We start from the raw sequence: 18,945 nt of genomic DNA on the forward strand, positions 1-18,945 counted from the left end.
AAGCTTTTTATGCTATAATTAGGGTAAAAGGATAGAGAGGACAGGGATTATTCAAGGGGTGGGGACCTTGTGCTGACTTATAAGAATGAGGCACCTTTCTGATATTAAAACTAAACTGTTTACCTGAACCAGATTCGTATTCACTATCTACGTTATTAGTTGTCGTCATGTTTTTCCTAAAATTAAAACAAAAATTAAATGAAACTCTTCTTCATATTGGATGCTAAGTAAATACTTGCAGTGAGGAAGGGGTCATTTGCCTTTTTTCCACTGGTCCCCAAAGTTTTGATTGGTTGGTTCAATAAGTTGAGTTGTCAAACGTTTCAACCACTAATTGTAATCTACAGAAAGGGTTATTTTGTGTATCGTAATTGGGATGTATATCAACTTATCGGCCATTGTCTTATCCCTTTTTATACTTTTTTACTTTTCTAATTACAAAAGCAGCCATGAAGTTCGAAAAATTGTTTAAGAATCATTCGTTAACTGCTTAACCCCAAAAAGTTAACAATTGAAGATTTATTATATGAATGTTCGACTTTTTAAAAACTTTTCTCTAATAAGTTAATTTTCTTAATTTCTTCCAAAAAGTGTTTGTTAATAATTTTAGGTGAAATATAAACTTTTTTAAAAAAATCTTACCTATATAGTGATAAGCTCTTGGTTAAAATTTCTGACAAACTGAAACATGCAATTATAAATCAGTCTTTTTTATTAGATATCTGGTTAAAAAGAATAATTCTGCAAAATGCTGGACACACAAACAAGCATAGCTCGAATGTTTATTTGGAAGATTTATTGAAAATTGTAGTTTACTTTAGTTTCTATATAATAAAAAAGTATTAGTATGAAGCAAATACAGAAAAATAATGTCCAAAGGGGACTATACACGAACGAGAGCAAATGATTTTGAGCACCTTCCAGCAGTAAATCTGAGCATTTTTTAATGTTTAATTTAGTTATATCGACTAAAATTAGGTTTAAACATGGTTTTGTATGATAAAAAAAACAATCTTTGAAATATTAAGCATTTTTTGCGCATTATCATCAGATGTTTAGTTGAGTTAAAAAAAACAAATTAAAGCAACACGGCAAAAAGTTTCGGCACCAAAAAAAACTTAGGTTCGCTGCGTTAAGGTACCTAAAATCACTTGCTCTCGTTCGTGCATACTCCCCTTTATCCTGCAAAGTTTTATTCTAATACTAGAAAAATGTTTACCTGAGGTTTTGTCTATCCAGAATGAATTCGTTGACGCTATTGCACCAGGACATTAGACTAGGTGGAGCCTCCAGGAAAAAATTTTCTTCCTCTCCTCTAAACATATAAAAATATTTGGTAAAGAAAATGGAGATGGTGACAAAAGTTAGCCAATGGTTTTAGAGGAAATAACTAAGTGATCATTAGAAAGAAAACGAAGAAGCGGGTTTCGTCGTATTTTCACAGTAGCTTCTGATAGGTTAATTTAGGTTAGGTGGTTAGGTAAATGTTAATGATTGTCCACATGGTTAAAGGCCTCCGCAGGGGCTAGAAATGGGAGAAAAGCTACTGTGAAAATACGACAAAACCCACTACTTTGTTGCTATCCATGATCCGAATAAGAATTATAATCAAGAAAAACAAAGAAAAAGCCCAAAAATTTTGAGTGAATATGTACCTAGCTAAGTAAATATTGACATCTGAAAAGATGAGCATTGCAATTACCTGTAAATTGGATAATTACTGGGACAATGCAGTGTACACTGATGAGAGGTGGAGGAGTCAGGATGAATATTGAGGAGCAGGCTGGTCTTGCCCTCCTCAGGGTCACGGGTGATCCTCACCAGGTCAATCACTTTGTCCGGCACAGACGAGGAACACGGTTCAACCTAAAAGAGGACATTGATAACTTTATCACACTAGTCCCCAAAGTTTTATAATAACGTTTTATATTCGTTGGTCTAAGAACTTCGGGGGCTTGTATTGAATTTTGATTGGTTTGTTCATTAAGTTCATTGTTAAACGATTATAACAACTAATTGTAATCTACATAAAGGGTAATTTTGTTTATTATAATTGGGGATGTACATTAATTTATCGGGCATTGTCTTATCCCTTTAGATCCCTACAATACCACAGAAAGAATGAGGACTTTTTTGTCTTTGTTGATACTTGGTGCAGGGATGTTGAAGCTTTTAATTTTCAGTGGGGTAAAATGAGGGGGTTCAAAGGTTTGATTGGGGTTATCTTATGTATTTTAAAAGTTTGAGAGAGGTAATATAAGGTGTTTAATTCTGTGGCTTGGCTTTACCGTGGAAAAAAATATTAGAAGAGGGGCTAGAAACAGGTAGAAAATGGCGTAATTCGAGTGAAGAACTTGTCTATTGAATTTCCTTAATAATAGTTACCTTCCAATCTGTAAACTCTTGAAAAATGGGATCCTCATCATCATATCCCATTAGCTCTTGATTATCACACATGTTATCCTCACAACCATCCTCAATGTTTACTTTCACCCTCTCCCCCCTTTCCTCCTCATCCTCTTTCACTTCCATACTATCCTCCATTTCTATATATAATCTGGAATACAGAATAACAATAAGTTTTCAAGTAAAAAAAATAACGATACAAAATATTATATCATGATAATGTGAATGGATGCATGATAAGAGTTTGCTTGATTTCACTCTAAAAGGAATAGTAGCTTACGCATTATTCCATAAAATTGCGAGCAAGCGTCCAGTCAAATGCGCTTATTTAGTCTAACTGATCTTAATGTTGACCAAACGCATAGTATAATTAAACACATATTAAAAAACAGTATGGCCTAATAAGCGCATTTGACTGGAAGCTTGCTCACTATTTCCATAATCAATAACTAGATAATTATTTTTACTAACTGGAAAATATTCACATTTAATTTTCATTTAACTTTTGATATTGTTGTCTTAACCAGGTTTAAGGTTTATCTTTATCACAGCTTTTTGATTCGAGGTAACATGTCTTTCTTTCTTCTTTCTTGCGAGGAATTTATTCTGAAACATATTTAATATTATAAGTGTAACCAACAAAAAAAAAATATAATACCTAGAAAAATACTTATTACCTATCCTATTCTTTTAGCATTTTGTAATCCATACCATGTTGCTTAAAATCGACATTTTCGTAATCTTGCACATGTGGGAATAGGTTCCCAAATTATTATGTCGATCAGAAAGTGATTTAAGAAATTTCAAGTTTTGTCATGTGATCAAACATTGACAGAATATTTGGACACGTTAATGTTCTGACAATAACAAACTAAGACATTTAGACCATACCTACGACATGTTCAATGACTGGAGGTGCCGCAGGGTTGAAGTAGAGGCCCATCATGGCCTCCTGAACAGCCCGCAGACAACCAACAGTCTCTACATAACCTCCAGCAAGCTCTCCACTGTTGGCCTTCAATATGTGAGCTGTGTAACCTCCATCTTCCAACATCTAATAATATTTAATATATTATATCATCTAGATTTTGTAAAAAAAATCTTCCAAAATCTTTTGAAAAAATCATCTGATTGATTTGTAAAAATCATGAGTACTTTCTGAAACTTCCAAAAGCACATTCTATTTTACTCTTCGCAAAAAAATATATGAGAGATAAGTTCTGAAATTATTTTTTTTAATTCGGCGAGATTTGAAGAAAGGCAACAACGACTTTACCGATGAATAGTGATATTGAATGTTATACGTGGATATAACGACAGGGGTATGTTAGTCGTCAATTTGGTTTGCTAACACAGACCTCATTTATTGGTCAGTTCGTTCATCAAGTAGTAGAAGAGAGAATGGAGGGAATTTTTATTTTAGCCAGCTGCGAGCATCACTTAATTACAGTACATGAAAATCTGGTGCAACATCAAGGTAATAATATATCAATTGCGCCTTTACCTGATAGCTGGGAGGCTCTGGGCCCAGGTAATCCAGTGTAATTTCCTTGTAATGATATGGAGTGTCTGGCAACAGTGGTGTTACTATCTGATGCTCTTGGGCAGTTTTGCTATCTTGACCTAAAAAAAGATGACTTGTAAACAAAAAGTTAGTTTATATCCATTTAAGCTTTATTCTAAAATGCCAGCATGGTTTAACAAGTGGTTTCTTATGAAAACTAGTTTTTAGGATTTTTTGAACCCGGAGGCTATATGGGGGATAGGGGGTTCTGGGGTGTCATTTGTTGCTAAAACTATGGCTCATACCTCTGATATGCAAAAATTCTGCTCTAATTTTGCTATAATATGTTAAATGTGAATTTTTGTCAGTTTGACTAAAAAGAGCAGTTGACGAAAAATTGGCAATTTTTTCAACGATATTCAGGTACCTATCGTTAAGGGGGGGGGGGGGGTTTAATGCAACCATCTCGTAATCAATGTATAAATGGCACTTAGAATTCGATTTTCGATTGAAAACTCTGCATGAGTAATCCTTGGTAGGTCTATTTTCCCTAAATCGAACAAAAAAGTTTAAAAAGTTACGGCTAACGGCTCAGCCGTTTAGCCGTTTTTGGCTATATTTAGGGCAAATCTGTCATAAATTACGTAGGAATCAACTTTTTGAAACATATTTTTGCTTTAAATCATGTGAAATGATACAAAAACAACATTTTTAGATTTCTAGTACCAGCAACTACCGGCTAGAACCGTTTGAAAACATTTTGGAGCAGAAAATAGTATTATGTGGAGATAGGTTTTGTGATGATTTGCATTGAAATTAGCCCAAAAAATGGCTAAACTGCTGAGCCGCCAGCTGTTAACCGTTATTTTTCTAACTTTTTGTTCGATTTAGGGAAATAAGACCTAACAAGGATTACTCATGCAAAATTTCAGATAGAAATTCGAATTCTAAGTGCCATTTATACATTGATTACGAGATGGTTGCATTAAACCCCCCCCCCCCCTTTTTACGTTAATTTTCTTGTCAATATTTGTTCTTAATAAGGAAAGAAGCTATGTAAATTAAATCTAAATTTATACGCGAGTTGAATATTAAGTAAGATAATTTTATACCTGCATGTGAAAATAATGTTTTCTTTGTTTCTTTAACTTGTTCCTTATGCTGTTCAAGAATTTGTTCCGCATTCTCCTCTCCAAACATTAGGTCATCAATAAGCTTCTCTTGGTTTCTGGTAGCAGTAGTAAACTTACAATCATATGACAATGGATGTAGAAATATGAATGGATATTATGACAGGGGAAAAAGGGCATCAATGTAGGACATTTTGATAACATGGATGTCACTTATTGGTCAGTTCGTCATGGGGGGGGGGGGGGGGAGAGATATCATAAGGTAAATGGGGTGGATAGGGTGGGATTAGTATTTTAGCCAGCTACAAGTTTCACTTTAATAGAAAACGAATTGGTCTGGTGTAAGACTAAATCTAAGTAATCATGAATCCAGTCAAATGACCAAAGAAGATAAAGTATAGAATAGAATCCAGGTAGAAGATTCTGCCTGGCTAGCCTGAAGTAAAATTGGAACATTTGAAAGACCAAAACGGCTATAAGGCTGTTAGTAAATAACATGATTTTAGTAATTATTCAGAAAAAATATTCGAAGTAAATTCCTTTTGCAATAATTTACTAAAAGCCTTGTAGCCAAGCTTCAGCTTTCTCTTCCCTATTCACAATGGATTAAAAATGAATTTGATGTGCATTTTAAGCCTTAAAATATTTAATTATGTAAGAAAATTTACAAAAAATATTGGTCTCTGTATTTATTATATTATAAAACTAGGTTGTTTTTATTTTACAAGACCTAAACTTATAAGAAAAATTTTTATTATCATAATTATGTATAAACATTTACTTCTTTAAAAATCTTTGGAGTACTATAATAGATATAGTAAATGATAGCTTACTCCCATATATAAAAAAGTTTTTTCAAAATAACCTAAAATGTATAAAAGCTTGACTTCTAAATACTAATTTTATTCTACAGTATCTATGCAGCATAACCTAATTCTAAATACTTCATCTATAAAAGTAAGCTTTAATTTTGAATGATAATTTAATAAAAAAAGAAAATAGTTTTTTTCATATAAAAATGTTAAATATTAAAATTTATGTATATCAATATATTTTAAACACCCCCCCCCCTGCTGATATTGTCTCTTGCTAAAAAAAATCTCTTCCAGTTTACTTTTAACATCCAACTAAACTCAAGGTTGATCATATTATTTTCTTCTTTTTTCTTTTTTTAGCAACATTTTCTGCCTTTATAGTTCTACAAATTTCTTTATTTTTACCTATCTTTTAATATGTAAATTAAATTAATATGATTTATGTCATTTAGACTGATGAGGGTGCAATGTCCACCGAAATATATTTCAATAAATAGCTGGGAAGTTAAAAGACTTTTTCACTTAGTGAATTTATCATTTTCTAATTTTGTCCAACTAGTCATTGTGATTTGTACTTTAACATTATTGTCTTCACTGCGCAAGTCAAAGATTCCTTCTAATTTCCCAGAAAATTTTAGGGTTTTCACTTCTATTCCTCCTTATTCTATGCAAATGACGGATAATTTTTTTTAGATCTTAGTGTTAACAAGCTATTTTCTTTTGAACAGCCATTTCTTAGGATTTCGAAATACGTAACGCAATGGAGGAAATTTGATTATCTAGGCTCCTATTCAAGATAGAAAGCTGAAATTTTTTCGTGAATTTTCTTTGAACCAATAAGTATCCAGTATATAGGTAATAAACTTGATCCGTATGTTAAAAGACCTTTGATAAATGATTTCATATGATTTGTAGCATACTACCTCTCTTTAATTTCTTTAACTTATGGCAACATGTTACCCATGATTTTTTTGTGCTTCGCTATTTATAGATGTTATCATCCTTGTTTTATCTAAATGAACTCTTTTGTTTAATAGTCTGTAGTTGTGATTATAAGAATAGTATTCCTGATTTTATTAGCTTTCTCCATATTTTCTAATAACTGTTCTTGTTTAATATTTTCTCCGCGGATTTTTCTTTCTTCTGATATTAAATCTTCTAATTCTAACGCCTCTTTACTTGGCTTGATTCTAGAAAAATAGAATTAAATGTCAATTTAAAAAAATATGGGTAAAAACTAATCCTAAATTTAATTATAAATAATGTTTTTCTTAAATTAGGGTCGGTCCAGCCGTCCTGAACGGATAGTTTCAATCGTTTAGTTAGAATTGTTTATTAAAATTCAAGCTTTTAAATGATAAACCTCATCATCTTATTTAACAAAATTGATTCCTAGGATAATTAGGCACAATGTTATAAGGCAAAGCATCTTTATAATAGCGTCTCAAAATGTAAGTATGTCCATTTTTAGCACCCTTTATGTAAGTATTAAGACGACATTTTCAGTAATCAACATAAGGGGGGGGGGGGGGCCGGGGGGGTTTATGCAACCATCTCGTAATCAATGTATAAATGACACTTAGAATTCGAATTTCGATCTGAAATTTTACATGAGTAATCCTTAGTAGGTCTATTATCCCTAAATCGAACAAAAAGTTGGAAAAGTATCGTCTAACGGCTGGCGGCTCAGCCGTTTAGCTATTTTTTAGGTATTTTTAATACATATCAATCACGAAACCTATCTCCACATAATACCCTTTACCGCTCCAAAACGTTTTCAAACGGTTCTAGCCGGTAGTTGCTGGTACTAGAAATCTAAAACATGTTTTTTTGTATCATTTCATATGATTTCAAGCAAAAATATGTTTCAAAAAGTTGATTCCTACGTAATTGATGACAGATTTGCCCTAAAAATAGCCAAAAAACTGCTAAACGGCTGAGCCGTTAGCCGCGACTTTTCCGACTTTTTGTTTGATTTAGGGAAAATAGACCTACCAAGGATTACTCTTGCAAAATTTCAGATCAAAATTCAAATTTTAAGTCCCATTTATACATTGATTACGAGATGGTTGCATTAAAAAACCCCCCCTTTTTTTCAGATGACTAAATAATTCCTATTAGGTTTCTATTGAAATTGCCTCTATATGTTTGTCCTTGTTTGATTTCTTGATCTTCTCTTTTATGGATGTTGTCATCCTTCTTTTTACTGATTTCATGAAATTACAAATATTCTAATTACCTGTTTTTAAGAATCTGTTCTTTATTAACCTCTTTATAAGTTTGAATCTTCTTATTAGTCTCTACCACATCAATATTGTTGGCAAGGTTAAAAATAATATCCTCCACCATTTCCAGGTAGTTGTTGTAGTCCCTCAGACAACCAAAGTCTTCTTCGCGCTTATTAAAATCTCTGAATAAACAAAAAAAGTTATTTTAAATAAAGTTTATCCTATATTGATGTACAATAGATCCCCAATGTTGATACACAAAATTACCCATACAGTAGATTACAATAAGTGGTTGAAACGTTTTGGTACTCAACCTTATGAATCAACCAATGAAAATTCATTAAAAGTCCCCAAAGTTGTTAAGTCAACGATTAAGAAAACGTATTATAGAACTTTTGGGACAGTTGTAATAACTAATAGACGCTAGACAGCCCTATGTCCCCTTCATCCCTGGGTATATCTTTTGAAATCAAACACGCTACTTTAGTTTTAGTATGGAACGATTTTTTAAATTAAAACTCAAACCTTAAAATTCTTCGTCTAATATCAATTTCTTTATCAATATTAGCGTCTTCAAAGAGCTGGAGCCTGAAGTTAGTTCTTCGGAGAGGAATATTACACTCTGGACATGAACCCGAACCTGAACAGGGATAATATTAGTTCTCCTGAGATAAATATTACACTCTGGACATGAACCCGAGCCTGAACAGAACAGGGATAATATTAGTTCTTCTGAGAGGAATATTACACTCTGGGCATGAACCCGAGCCTGAACAGGGATAATATTAGTTCTCCTGAGAGGAATATTACACTCTGGGCATGAACCCGAGCCTGAACAGGGATAATATTAGTTCTTCTGAGAGGAATATTACACTCTGGGCATGAACCCGAGCCTGAACAGGGATAATATTAGTTCTCCTGAGAGGAATATTACACTCTGGACATGAACCCGAGCCTGAACAGGGATAATATTAGTTCTTCTGAGAGGAATATTACACTCTGGACATGAACCCGAGCCTGAACAAGAATAATTTTGTTCTTAAATTATATAACTTATGGATACTTGGATGATGCACTAAATGTTCATGTACTCTGATAAAATAATACTGGGTAAAATAACGATACCCCTATCCACCTCCTCTAAATCCACTGGATAAACGAACTGACCAATAAGTGAGGTCCATATTAGCAAGCTAAATTGGCGACAAATTTTCCCCTGTCAATATATCCCCGTACATTATATTATACTAGCGGCTTCGCCCCTAGCCTCTAGGGGCTTTGCCCCAAGAGGTTTGATCAACCTAATTTTTCGTATTTTAGATTTAAAAAGAAAAAGTAAAAAAAAATTTTTTTTTTTTGGGGGGGGTATTTTTCATTTTTAGGGGGGTTGGGGGTGTCCCACCCCCCCCAAGAAAATAGCTTAAAACTATCACAGGACCAGTAGGTATATTCCCTGAAGAGTAGAGCCCAATCGGTTCAGTGGTTACTGAGATCTTAAGCTTCAGACGGACAGACGGACAGACAGACAGACAGACATCGTTCTACTTTGTATTATAGATATATCTATTGATATTATAAAACTAAACATACCTTTGACGAATAACATTTCCACACAGCTTTCACAAAGATTATGCCCACAAACATTTACCATGAGCTTCATGCTTGGGTTCCTACCAATTTAAATAATATTAAATATTTTTCTATTTAGTTTCATAATACGTAGATCGCAGGTTATCTCTGGACAGTTAAAATGAAAAAAAAAAATATTTCTTGAAGTGTTAGTTTTTTTTTCATTTTTACCTGTCCAGAGACAACCTGGAGGCCTGCAGCACCTGAACCTGGAGGCCAAATCCAATTTTTATAAATTAGAGAAACTACATCCCATAAGGAAACTTTTTTTTGTGAAAAAACCTATCCTCTCACTCCAAAGACAAAGCCCCCCTATAAATTAAATACTAGTTGATTCGCCCCTATCTTTAGAGAAGAGCAGAAACCTACCAAAGGTTTCCTAAAAAGTACAATGAGCACTAGATCTTTAGCTTGAGACATATAACCTTTCAGCTCTATATTATAGATAAAATTACCTATAGCTGGTAGTTTTACAACGGGGACAAACCGCGTCCATTTTGTTAGTTGTATTTTATCTAAATTATCTGTAACAAAAACAGAGTTGCATTCATAACAATGAAATAATATAATGGAGAAAAAAACTACAATAAAATTATTAATTCAAGTTTGATTTAAATTACATGGACCCTTTAAGTTTTACTTTTAGTATTATTCTTATATTTTAATTGAGAAATTTAAATAACTTAAGTATTCAATCTTTGTATACTCTTTGAGAGTCAAACGCATAAAAAGAAAAGATTTTTTTTCCCAGTAAGGCTTTGAAACCGTTTAATATCCACTGGATAAGAACCAGTTCTCAGTCATACTGAAAAAGCATGTAGAGCATCGTATTACAGACAACTTTCTACGGACATTGAAATAATAATCTTAAAATTAAAACCAGTTGGTTCCGAGGGACGAAGGTTTAATCTTATATATTTTTAAATTTTAATATCTATGGAAAGCTGTCATATAACAAATGCGATAAATAACTACCTATTAAAAATATATTCTTAAAATTAAATTGTCTTTTGGTATTTTTAGTACATACTAGCGGCTTCGCCCCTAGCCTCTAGGGGCTTTGCCCCAAGAGGTTTGATCAACCTAACTTTTAGTATTTTAGATTAAAAAAGAAAAAGTAAAAAATGTTTTTTTGGGGGGGGGGTTATTTTTCATTTTTTGGGAGGTTGGGGGTGTCCCACCCCCCAAGAAAATAGCTTAAAACCATCACAGGACCAGTAGAAATATTCCCTGAAGAGTAGAGCCCAATCGGTTCAGTGGTTACTGAGATCTTAAGCTTCAGACGGACAGACAGACGGACAGACGGACAGACAGACAGACAGACATCGTTCTACTTTGTATTATAGATTGTTATCTATAATACAAAGTAGAACGATGTCTGTCTGTCCGTCTGAAGCTTAAGATCTCAGTAACCACTGAACCGATTGGGCTCTACTCTTCAGGGAATATACCTACTGGTCCTGTGATGGTTTTAAGCTATTTTCTTGGGGGGTGGGACACCCCCAACCCTCCCAAAAAATGAAAAATATCCCCCCTCAAAAAAAAAAATTTTTTTTTTACTTTTTCTTTTTAAATCTAAAATACGAAAAATTAGGTTGATCAAACCTCTTGGGGTAAGCCCCTAGAGGCTAGGGGCGAAGCCGCTAGTTTGTAATTATAAAATAAAACAAATAAAATGGCGACTTATAAATCTCCCGCCAAATATTTTTCTTCATTATAAAATGCAGCTTGTACTTCGCGTCCTCCAAAAAATCTCCCATTCAGGTCCACTAGTGCTAAAAGAAAAACAATAATGACAACATCCATAAAAGTGAAGCTCTGAAATGAAAGGACAAACGAATATTAACACTGTAGATTGTCATAACTGAATGAACTTAATATTAAGGCCATACAAAATCGTAAGTAAATTTGTTGCAAAACTGATAAAATACACAATACTGTTTAAGGGCTAACTGACGTTTTTAGGACTTGATTATAGAGATGCTTTGCTTATAACATTGTACCTTGTTGTATTAGGAATCAGTATTAAAAAAATCAGATGAATAGGATAATTTTAACTTAGTTTGAAATCGATAGGAAAATTCTAATTTGTTTAAATTAACGAAGAGAGCTTATAACTGTTACGGACGTACGGACCGACCCTAATTATAGAAAAGCTTTGCTTTAAACAATAGTTAGAATATTTTTAAATGAAACTATCTAGTATCATGTCAGGGGTGTACTGTATATTCTGCAGGGGATCCCCTACTAATGATGGGGGGGGGGGGGAAGGGAGAAATAAAAAATATGGAGGAGGAGGAAAAATGAAGAAATAAACAGTCTGAAAACATTTTAAAATTTTTTTTGCCCTCCTTGGGGGGAAAAATAAGTGAGAGAGGGAAAAAATTAATTAAATAGGTAAAGAGTCATGAAAATATTTTTCCATTTCTTCCCCTTCCTTGATGAACAAAAGCCAGTAGGGGAGAAAAATTAAAAATTTTGCCGCAGGGAAAAAATTAATCTTGTGCAGAATATACATTATACACCCCTGTATTTACTTCAAATAATAATTTGACGAATGGGCATTCCATTATTATAGAGTAGGTGCGCTATGCAAAGAAATCTATCAAAGGGAAGTTGAATGGTGGAAAACTTAAGACCTACCTTTGATAGCACACTCTATCCGTTTAAACTCCATGTATATTTGTACACACTCGTGCTCGGGAACATTCGGCTTCTCCAAAATTTTAACCTTAATAAAAATATTAGTAGGATGAGCATTGCCCGTAAGGTTTTGAAACCGATTAATATCCGGTGGATTAGAACCGGTTCTCAGTCATATTGAAGAATCATGAACAGCATCAAATAAAAGACAATTTTCCACGTAAACTAAAAGAAAAATCATTAAAAAAGTACAATACTTAATTTAAAGTTAAGAGGCGGTGGAAGTGGGAGGAGGTTGAGATGGGTCTAATTGAGAGTTTTTTTCCTGTTAAGCGTAAAAAAGAAGCCAGATATAAAATGTTATAAACATCTTTTATCAAAAAAACTGTGAGTTTAAAAGGTTTCTTTGATACCCTATAACAGCAGTAAAAGAGGAAGATTGGTACGCAAAGTTTTTTCGAATTAATAAAAATTGTACTTAAGGTAATTTGCGGATTAGGAATGAAATATCCACAAGAGAAAAAAATGACACTGGTAGTATATCACCCTAGATAAACTTATTTTGTTTTATATTTACACCTTTAATGAAAAAATACTATATTAGCCTCTGAACGTCATCCAAAGACTTTCTTCATTTAAATTTCACAATCAGGCAATAAGTGTGTGAATTATTGTAAATATGATATAAATGAACAAGCTTAATTTGATTGTTTAAATGTTTAAGTATAGATGTACATTGTATAACCCAGACAACTATCTGGCTCAAGTGGTGGGGACCTTTTTCGTCTGTTAGGAATATTCTTTTTGCTCTTTTGTAAAAAATTTGCTTTGTTTATATTTCCGACGCTATTGGTTGATATTCGATGATCCAAATTGGAAGTACCCACCCCGTAGGTAGAGTTACATATAGCTTTTCTTTTACTTTATTAAAGCACTTACCGCGACAATTTCTCCATATTTAGTTTCACACTCCTCCTTGACCTCTGGTTCTAATTCTTCGTCTACCTCGCCAGGGCCAACCATGTTCTAATTAAAAATTAAATAAGATAAGACTTTATAATTATGAAAATCTAAGTGTGTGTGTGTAGCCATAGTTTCTTAGTGTTTGAACCTAAGTAGTCATGGAGTAGGACGAGACACTTTTGTATGCTAGCACCAGGGCCAGCTTAAGGTCCACGCTCAAATACAAGTACTTGACCCGCTGTCTCAATAGACCTACTCTTTATTACCTAACTCTCGCCGAGTATGGCAGGTGTCCCAAATTAAGTCACCGTAATGAGTGATGCTCTCCACAGAGGAGCTTGAGTAAGGGTTGCACTGATATTATGTACTTGACTATTGAGTATCCAATCTACTTAATTATCACCCTTCTTACACAACCAAGGGGAAGTTGCGTGAATGAATTGCGACTGAGAAATTCGAGTTGCCACATGGGGACTTGAACTCGAACCCTCATCTTCGTAAGTTACCACTGAGTGAAACTTACTATTTTGAAGGAAAAAATGTTACAAGTGAACTGTACTAGATCAAAAACGTCTAATATACACAAAAATTCATCAGACAGAAAACATCCAAAAGGTCTAATACACACAAAAATTCATCAGACAAAAAAATCAACAATCCACTTTTAAAAACATAGACAAATAATCGACAAGAAACCATTACCTTCATAAGAACAATCCGCGTGGGATTCTTAATAAGTTCTGTGACTGATGGTTTGGGTGGTGGAGCTGGAGTCTGGCCAGGTAGGAGAGGTACTTTGAATGGTTCTGCTGCGCCACCAGCACCACCAGGTAGTATCGGGACCTTGAACCCATCAGCTGATGGTGGTGGAAAGCTTGGTACCTTAAAGTTAAATACTTTTATTTTTCTATTTCAATATATATTTCTAAATGTATTCTTTTCTAAATAAACAATTGCTAAATTTGCTTTCTTCTATGTGTGAAAATGCCCGTTTAGGAAAGTGTATAGGGTGAGGCGGGGATGAACCGGTAATTTTTTCGGTTTTTTGAAAAAAAAATGGGGTAAATATTAATATTTTTAAATGGGACCAAGACCATTAGAAAGCTTAAGGAAAGGACTATCAGGTCCTAAAAGGACGTTGTCCTAGGACTTTTAGAAGTTTGTTATAATTGGACTCAAAGAAATTACCGATAAATGCCCCACGGTGGGGCATTGTGGGTAACGTCTTTTCAACCTAAAAAAAATCTATGAAAAACGGCCAAACGGCCAGTCAAACATAAATAATCATAATTAGTATAGGTTATAGGGATTATCCACAAAAATTTTCACAAAGATCGGACTATTCCTTCTATGTCAAAAATCATTTTTAATAAAAGACGAGAAATTTCGATTTTTTTTCACTAAAATTTTCTTTAAAAAAATAGAATTTAAATTTTTTTATATAAAAAAACCTGTTCTATTCACTTTTTGGCCTAATTCTTAAAAAGCCCATATTGAATTTTAGACTTTTCCAAAGAAAACCTGAAAATTGATCTTAAAAATCGAATTTGAATTTTTTTTTCGACTTTACCGAAAAATACCCCGCGCGAACTTTGGTCATTTTTGAAAAAAATATTAACTCTACATTTAAGCTCTCAACGGATTTGGAAAAAGCGGGCAATTCTTAGTTCAAAAGTTAAATTTTTGAAGAAAAAAAAAATTCGTCCGACTTTGAGACCCAAAAAGTACCCTTAAAATTCATCTCACAAAAATTTCATTTTTTGTAGGCAATTTAATAAGGAACAAATTTGCTTTTATGTTTTTTTCTGTCAGTCGATTAGAACATGGAGAAAAATGTCATTTTCTAAAGGTGGGTAAAAAATTACCGGTAATGCCCCATACCGGTTAATGCCCCGCTTGACCCTAGTGAGTTTCTCAAAAATAAAATTAAAAATAACCAATCCTAATACCTTAAAACCATCCTCATCAGTTGGAGGGCCAAACTCGGATCCCACCCCAGCGGGGGGAGTTTTACTTCCATACTCATCCCCTACGCCTCCTGCTCCGCCATTCTCATCTCCAACAGCATTACCATACTCGTCGACGTCCTTGCTATCTCCCTCGTTGTCATTGTCATCCCCGTCGTCTCCGTAAGCGGCCACCAGGCTGCCCAGACCGTACAGGTTGGCGGGTGGGGCAATGGCAACACCTCCAGATTTATCTTTGTCTTCTACAAATGCAAAAAAAGATAAAATTTAAAAAACTATTTCATTAGAAACGCGTAAAGTTGAATTTTATCAAAAAAGGAAAAATCATTATTAAAATATTTTTGTTATTTTAGAGTTTTTAAACAAATATTTAATGAATATACACTGAAAATATATTTAGATTTAAGCAATCATTCTCAATTCATTTTGTCTCTTGTAGAAATGAATCAATCAACATTAGCTTCTTTAAGGTTGGTTGATATTAAAACAATCCTTATTCTACTACATGTATAAATATCAAATAAACGTGAAAAAGAATTTGTAGGTAAAGAATGACAAAATGGGACAGTCAACAAACTAAACTTAATAAATCTTACCGTTGATAATTCTGCCTCCCCTTCTAGAGGTTTTCTCAACTTGTAATGATTTTGTGATGCCCTGCTTGTTCTTACCTAGACCAGTTCCTTCCTATACAAAATAAATTGATTAGAATATGCATTCAAGAGTTATTATACTAATATTCAGATACAAGAGGATGCACCCCTAGCATCTAGTGATTAGGGAATTCCAGTAGATAATCATGTAAGTTACTTCTGTTTTGATTTCTGGACTTAAATTTTTTAAGACAGCAATTGTTGGACTTTTAAGCTTTTTTCCATCCTTTAGACATGAGCCCTATGCCATTAGAGTAAAACACTGAGGGAGAAAGGGTTAAATAACTATATCTCACCATCGCAACCATCTTGTTCAACCCTCCTATTGGGTCATTGAAAATCAACCAATCGTGTCGCTTATATTAACACAGCCAAGTAGCAGAAAATAATTTAGAAGCAGACGAAAGAGGTCTTTGCAAAATGAAGGGAGGTAGTTGTCAGTATATACATCTATGCTACAAATCTGTCAAATAATCAATTTAGCAAACCTTATATCCATATTTAGCCATAAGTTTCTGAGCAAAGTCCATTCCAGAGACAGGGTTGGCTCCGAAGCCGCCAGCTCCAGCACCGGTAGCAGGTGGAGGCGAGGCAGAACTCTCGGTTAGAGATGGTGGCGGTGCGATAGCTATTCCTCCAGCTAAAACATTATTTATATTTACAAGAAAAATACACAAAGAATAAGAATGATAACGTCCAAAAGTAGCGAAGCACAAAAAAATTATGGATGGGAATACAGACAGAGAAACTGCATTTGTTAAAATCTAAAAATATATTGGAGGAAAAAAATCACAAAACCTTTCTCACTTATTATTTCTAACATTTATATTTTAAGCATGACTGACAGACTGACGGACAACGTAAATTACATACTGGATGCTCATTGTTAGAGGAAATCTTCACAAAAAAATCAACCGTATATCTTGAATAGCAACTGAGAGAATCACATTTCCCCCACGGACTGACTAAAGGGGGACGGACAGACAGCGAATTATGGAGTAGTTTCGCTACTAAAAACAAAAAGTTGAAAGAATTAAAATAAAACTTACTTCTAGATCTATCTGAGTCTCTATCTCTGTCCCTCACACTTGGCGGGTCAAAATCATCCTCCATACCCACGCTGGGCTGACCGCCAAACCCTGAGAAGCCGCTGGGGTTCCGGTCATTGAAGTTGTTAAACCTCTCTCTGGCCAGGCGCTGGTTCCTGGCAATGTATGGCCGTTTTCCACCTGGAAATTCTTCCTCCGAGTTTTCTTGTTCTTCGGTGGGTTTCAGTGAAGCTTTGATCTCTGGAATTATGAACATGTTTATAAATCGAGTTCCGTTTAAAATTACTAATTTAAAAAAGGATTCATATAAGGTAATTTTTTTTATGTTTTTTTTAGATGTGAGCCGGCTAGTTCCTATAGTTATATTCCAATTGTAGTCCTTGCCTTTATAACTCTGTAACCCTAACCCAAAAACTATAAATCACGATCATTATTAAATCTCCGTAAGCATGAGGCGCAGCAATTCTTGGATTAAACATAATAACATACAGCATGACCCTCGAAAAAGTATTTTTAAGCATCTGCAGCCTATATTTCTCAATAAAATATTAAAAGATTCATATGTACTTGTTCTCTATAATTTTCTACATCAAAGGATATCAAAATATTTTTTTTACATCAATTAACAGCCAAGATTTTTAAAGCCAAAGTTTGGAAAAAGTGCTTGAGAAACTGGATATTGCTAAATATTTCTTAGTTTTTTACTAGTATATTACTTTTTATCAACCAGTTAAAAAACAAATAAGAAAGAAGAGCAAGTTTACAATTGATACATTTTTTATTGCATTAAAAAACGTTACTTTTACATATGAAAAACTACTTTTCAAATTTTACTGAATACATTTTTCTTATAACCATTTTCCCTCAAATCTTATAATATCTCCCACTTATTAATATGACCTTAAATAAACCCCTCCCCAATTTATGCTCATATTCGGAAGGATTAGCGCCACCTTTACCAATAAATTCACGCCCACTCATCAAATTAATCTAAGACACATAAAAATCATCTAAATTAGTAAATGTTTAATAAAAGTTTGTAGCTGTAACTTTTTGGTTTTTTAACTTATTTTGATAAAATAAAAAGTGTTTGATTTCTGTTTATGTAAACTTTCAATTTGCTACTATTTTTTATAGGATTTCATTCTGTAAGGGTGTTTTTGCAATTTACACTAATCTAAAAATGCCTTTTAGAGCAAGTGAAAAAAGTGCTTTCAGCATGAAATAAATTTCTTGGAAACATCTTTATATAAGTTTTATAAAAAGTATTGAAATTATGAGAAAAACACGTCATTTCACTTTAAAAAATATTTTTCTTGAAAAGTTACTTTTTCCTCAGCCACTTTTTCAAAACTTTGGCTCTAAAAATCTCAGCTGTTAATTGATGTAAAAAAAATATTTTTATATCTACTTATGTGGAAATCTACAGAGAACAAGGACATATACATTTTTTGATAATTCATTGAGAAATATGGGCTGCAGATGCTTAAAAATACTTTTTCGAGGGTCATGCTGTAGTATGACAGCAATAGTGGAATTGTAACATTTTAATTTTTAACCAAGATCAAAAATAAATCAAACAACTAACCTTTCACAACTTTTTCATATTCATTTGGCCAGAGAGGATCATATTCCCTGTCCACCTTGGGCTCCAGAGGTATCAACGAGTCGCCGGATCCTTTGTAGAAGGGCTGAAAAAACAAAAACGGTTTAAAACTTATGCATGGTTATCTTACCTACATAATGGATATGAATTATACGTGAATTTTTTGGCAGCGGGAATTTGTTGTCAATTTAGGTTGCTAGAATGGAACTCATTTAGTTGCCGGTTTGTTGATCCAGTAGGAGGGGAGGAGATGCGGCAAAAGGAGTTGATTTGGGGTATCTTTTTTTTTAGCCCGCTGTGAGTTTCACTTTATTAGAGAACATAAAAATATTAATCAATAACAAATGATATA

The 18,945-nt window shown here is 33.6% G+C and overlaps 3 protein-coding genes across 6 annotated transcripts in view; all 3 read right to left on the bottom strand.

Annotated features, from left to right (window-relative positions):
• Positions 1-2,576, bottom strand: part of LOC145317814 (uncharacterized) — a 28,863-nt gene extending 26,287 nt beyond the window's left edge. For all 4 annotated transcript variants that reach the window (XM_080159081.1, XM_080159082.1, XM_080159083.1 and 1 more), the window contains exons 1-5: positions 2,386-2,576; positions 1,703-1,866; positions 1,220-1,315; positions 643-681; positions 124-176 (exon numbers count right to left, since the gene is read on the bottom strand). In XM_080159081.1, the coding sequence (XP_080015207.1) occupies positions 124-176; positions 643-681; positions 1,220-1,315; positions 1,703-1,866; positions 2,386-2,544 (511 nt within the window). In that variant the 5' untranslated portion in view covers positions 2,545-2,576. The remainder of the gene's footprint in view (positions 1-123; positions 177-642; positions 682-1,219; positions 1,316-1,702; positions 1,867-2,385) is intronic.
• A 349-nt stretch (positions 2,577-2,925) lies between these two features.
• Mat1 (CDK-activating kinase assembly factor) lies at positions 2,926-10,208 on the bottom strand. The gene is made up of 8 exons (XM_080155535.1): positions 10,168-10,208; positions 9,674-9,753; positions 8,609-8,723; positions 8,095-8,265; positions 5,023-5,138; positions 3,911-4,029; positions 3,302-3,460; positions 2,926-3,012 (listed from the first exon to the last, which is right to left on the bottom strand). The coding sequence occupies exons 1-8, from the start codon at positions 10,206-10,208 to the stop codon at positions 2,926-2,928; spliced, it is 888 nt and encodes a 295-aa protein (XP_080011661.1).
• Positions 10,209-11,334: 1,126 nt separating this feature from the next.
• Positions 11,335-18,945, bottom strand: part of Spf45 (splicing factor 45) — a 79,470-nt gene continuing 71,859 nt past the window's right edge. Inside the window, exons 4-12 of the mRNA XM_080159085.1 lie at positions 18,576-18,678; positions 16,988-17,227; positions 16,427-16,578; positions 15,882-15,972; positions 15,268-15,527; positions 14,021-14,200; positions 13,295-13,381; positions 12,356-12,443; positions 11,335-11,487 (exon numbers count right to left, since the gene is read on the bottom strand). Coding sequence (XP_080015211.1) covers positions 11,396-11,487; positions 12,356-12,443; positions 13,295-13,381; positions 14,021-14,200; positions 15,268-15,527; positions 15,882-15,972; positions 16,427-16,578; positions 16,988-17,227; positions 18,576-18,678 — 1,293 coding nt within the window. The 3' untranslated portion in view covers positions 11,335-11,395. The remainder of the gene's footprint in view (positions 11,488-12,355; positions 12,444-13,294; positions 13,382-14,020; positions 14,201-15,267; positions 15,528-15,881; positions 15,973-16,426; positions 16,579-16,987; positions 17,228-18,575; positions 18,679-18,945) is intronic.

This window comes from Acartia tonsa, chromosome 4 (assembly GCF_053477335.1).
Source record: "Acartia tonsa isolate MP-2025a chromosome 4, ASM5347733v1, whole genome shotgun sequence".
NCBI lineage: Eukaryota > Metazoa > Arthropoda > Copepoda > Calanoida > Acartiidae > Acartia > Acartia tonsa.

Bases quoted from the DNA above. Each gene is read 5' to 3' on its own strand.
- Mat1 (XM_080155535.1), bottom strand. From the start codon at position 10,208: ATGGACGCGGTTTGTCCCCGTTGTAAAACTACCAGCTATAG. The intron at 9,754-10,167 runs GTAATTTTATCT...TTAAATTGGTAG, and splicing joins TGTAAAACTACCAGCTATAG to GAACCCAAGCATGAAGCTCA. The intron at 3,461-3,910 runs GTAAAGGCGCAA...AAATATTATTAG, and splicing joins CAGAGCCTCCCAGCTATCAG to ATGTTGGAAGATGGAGGTTA.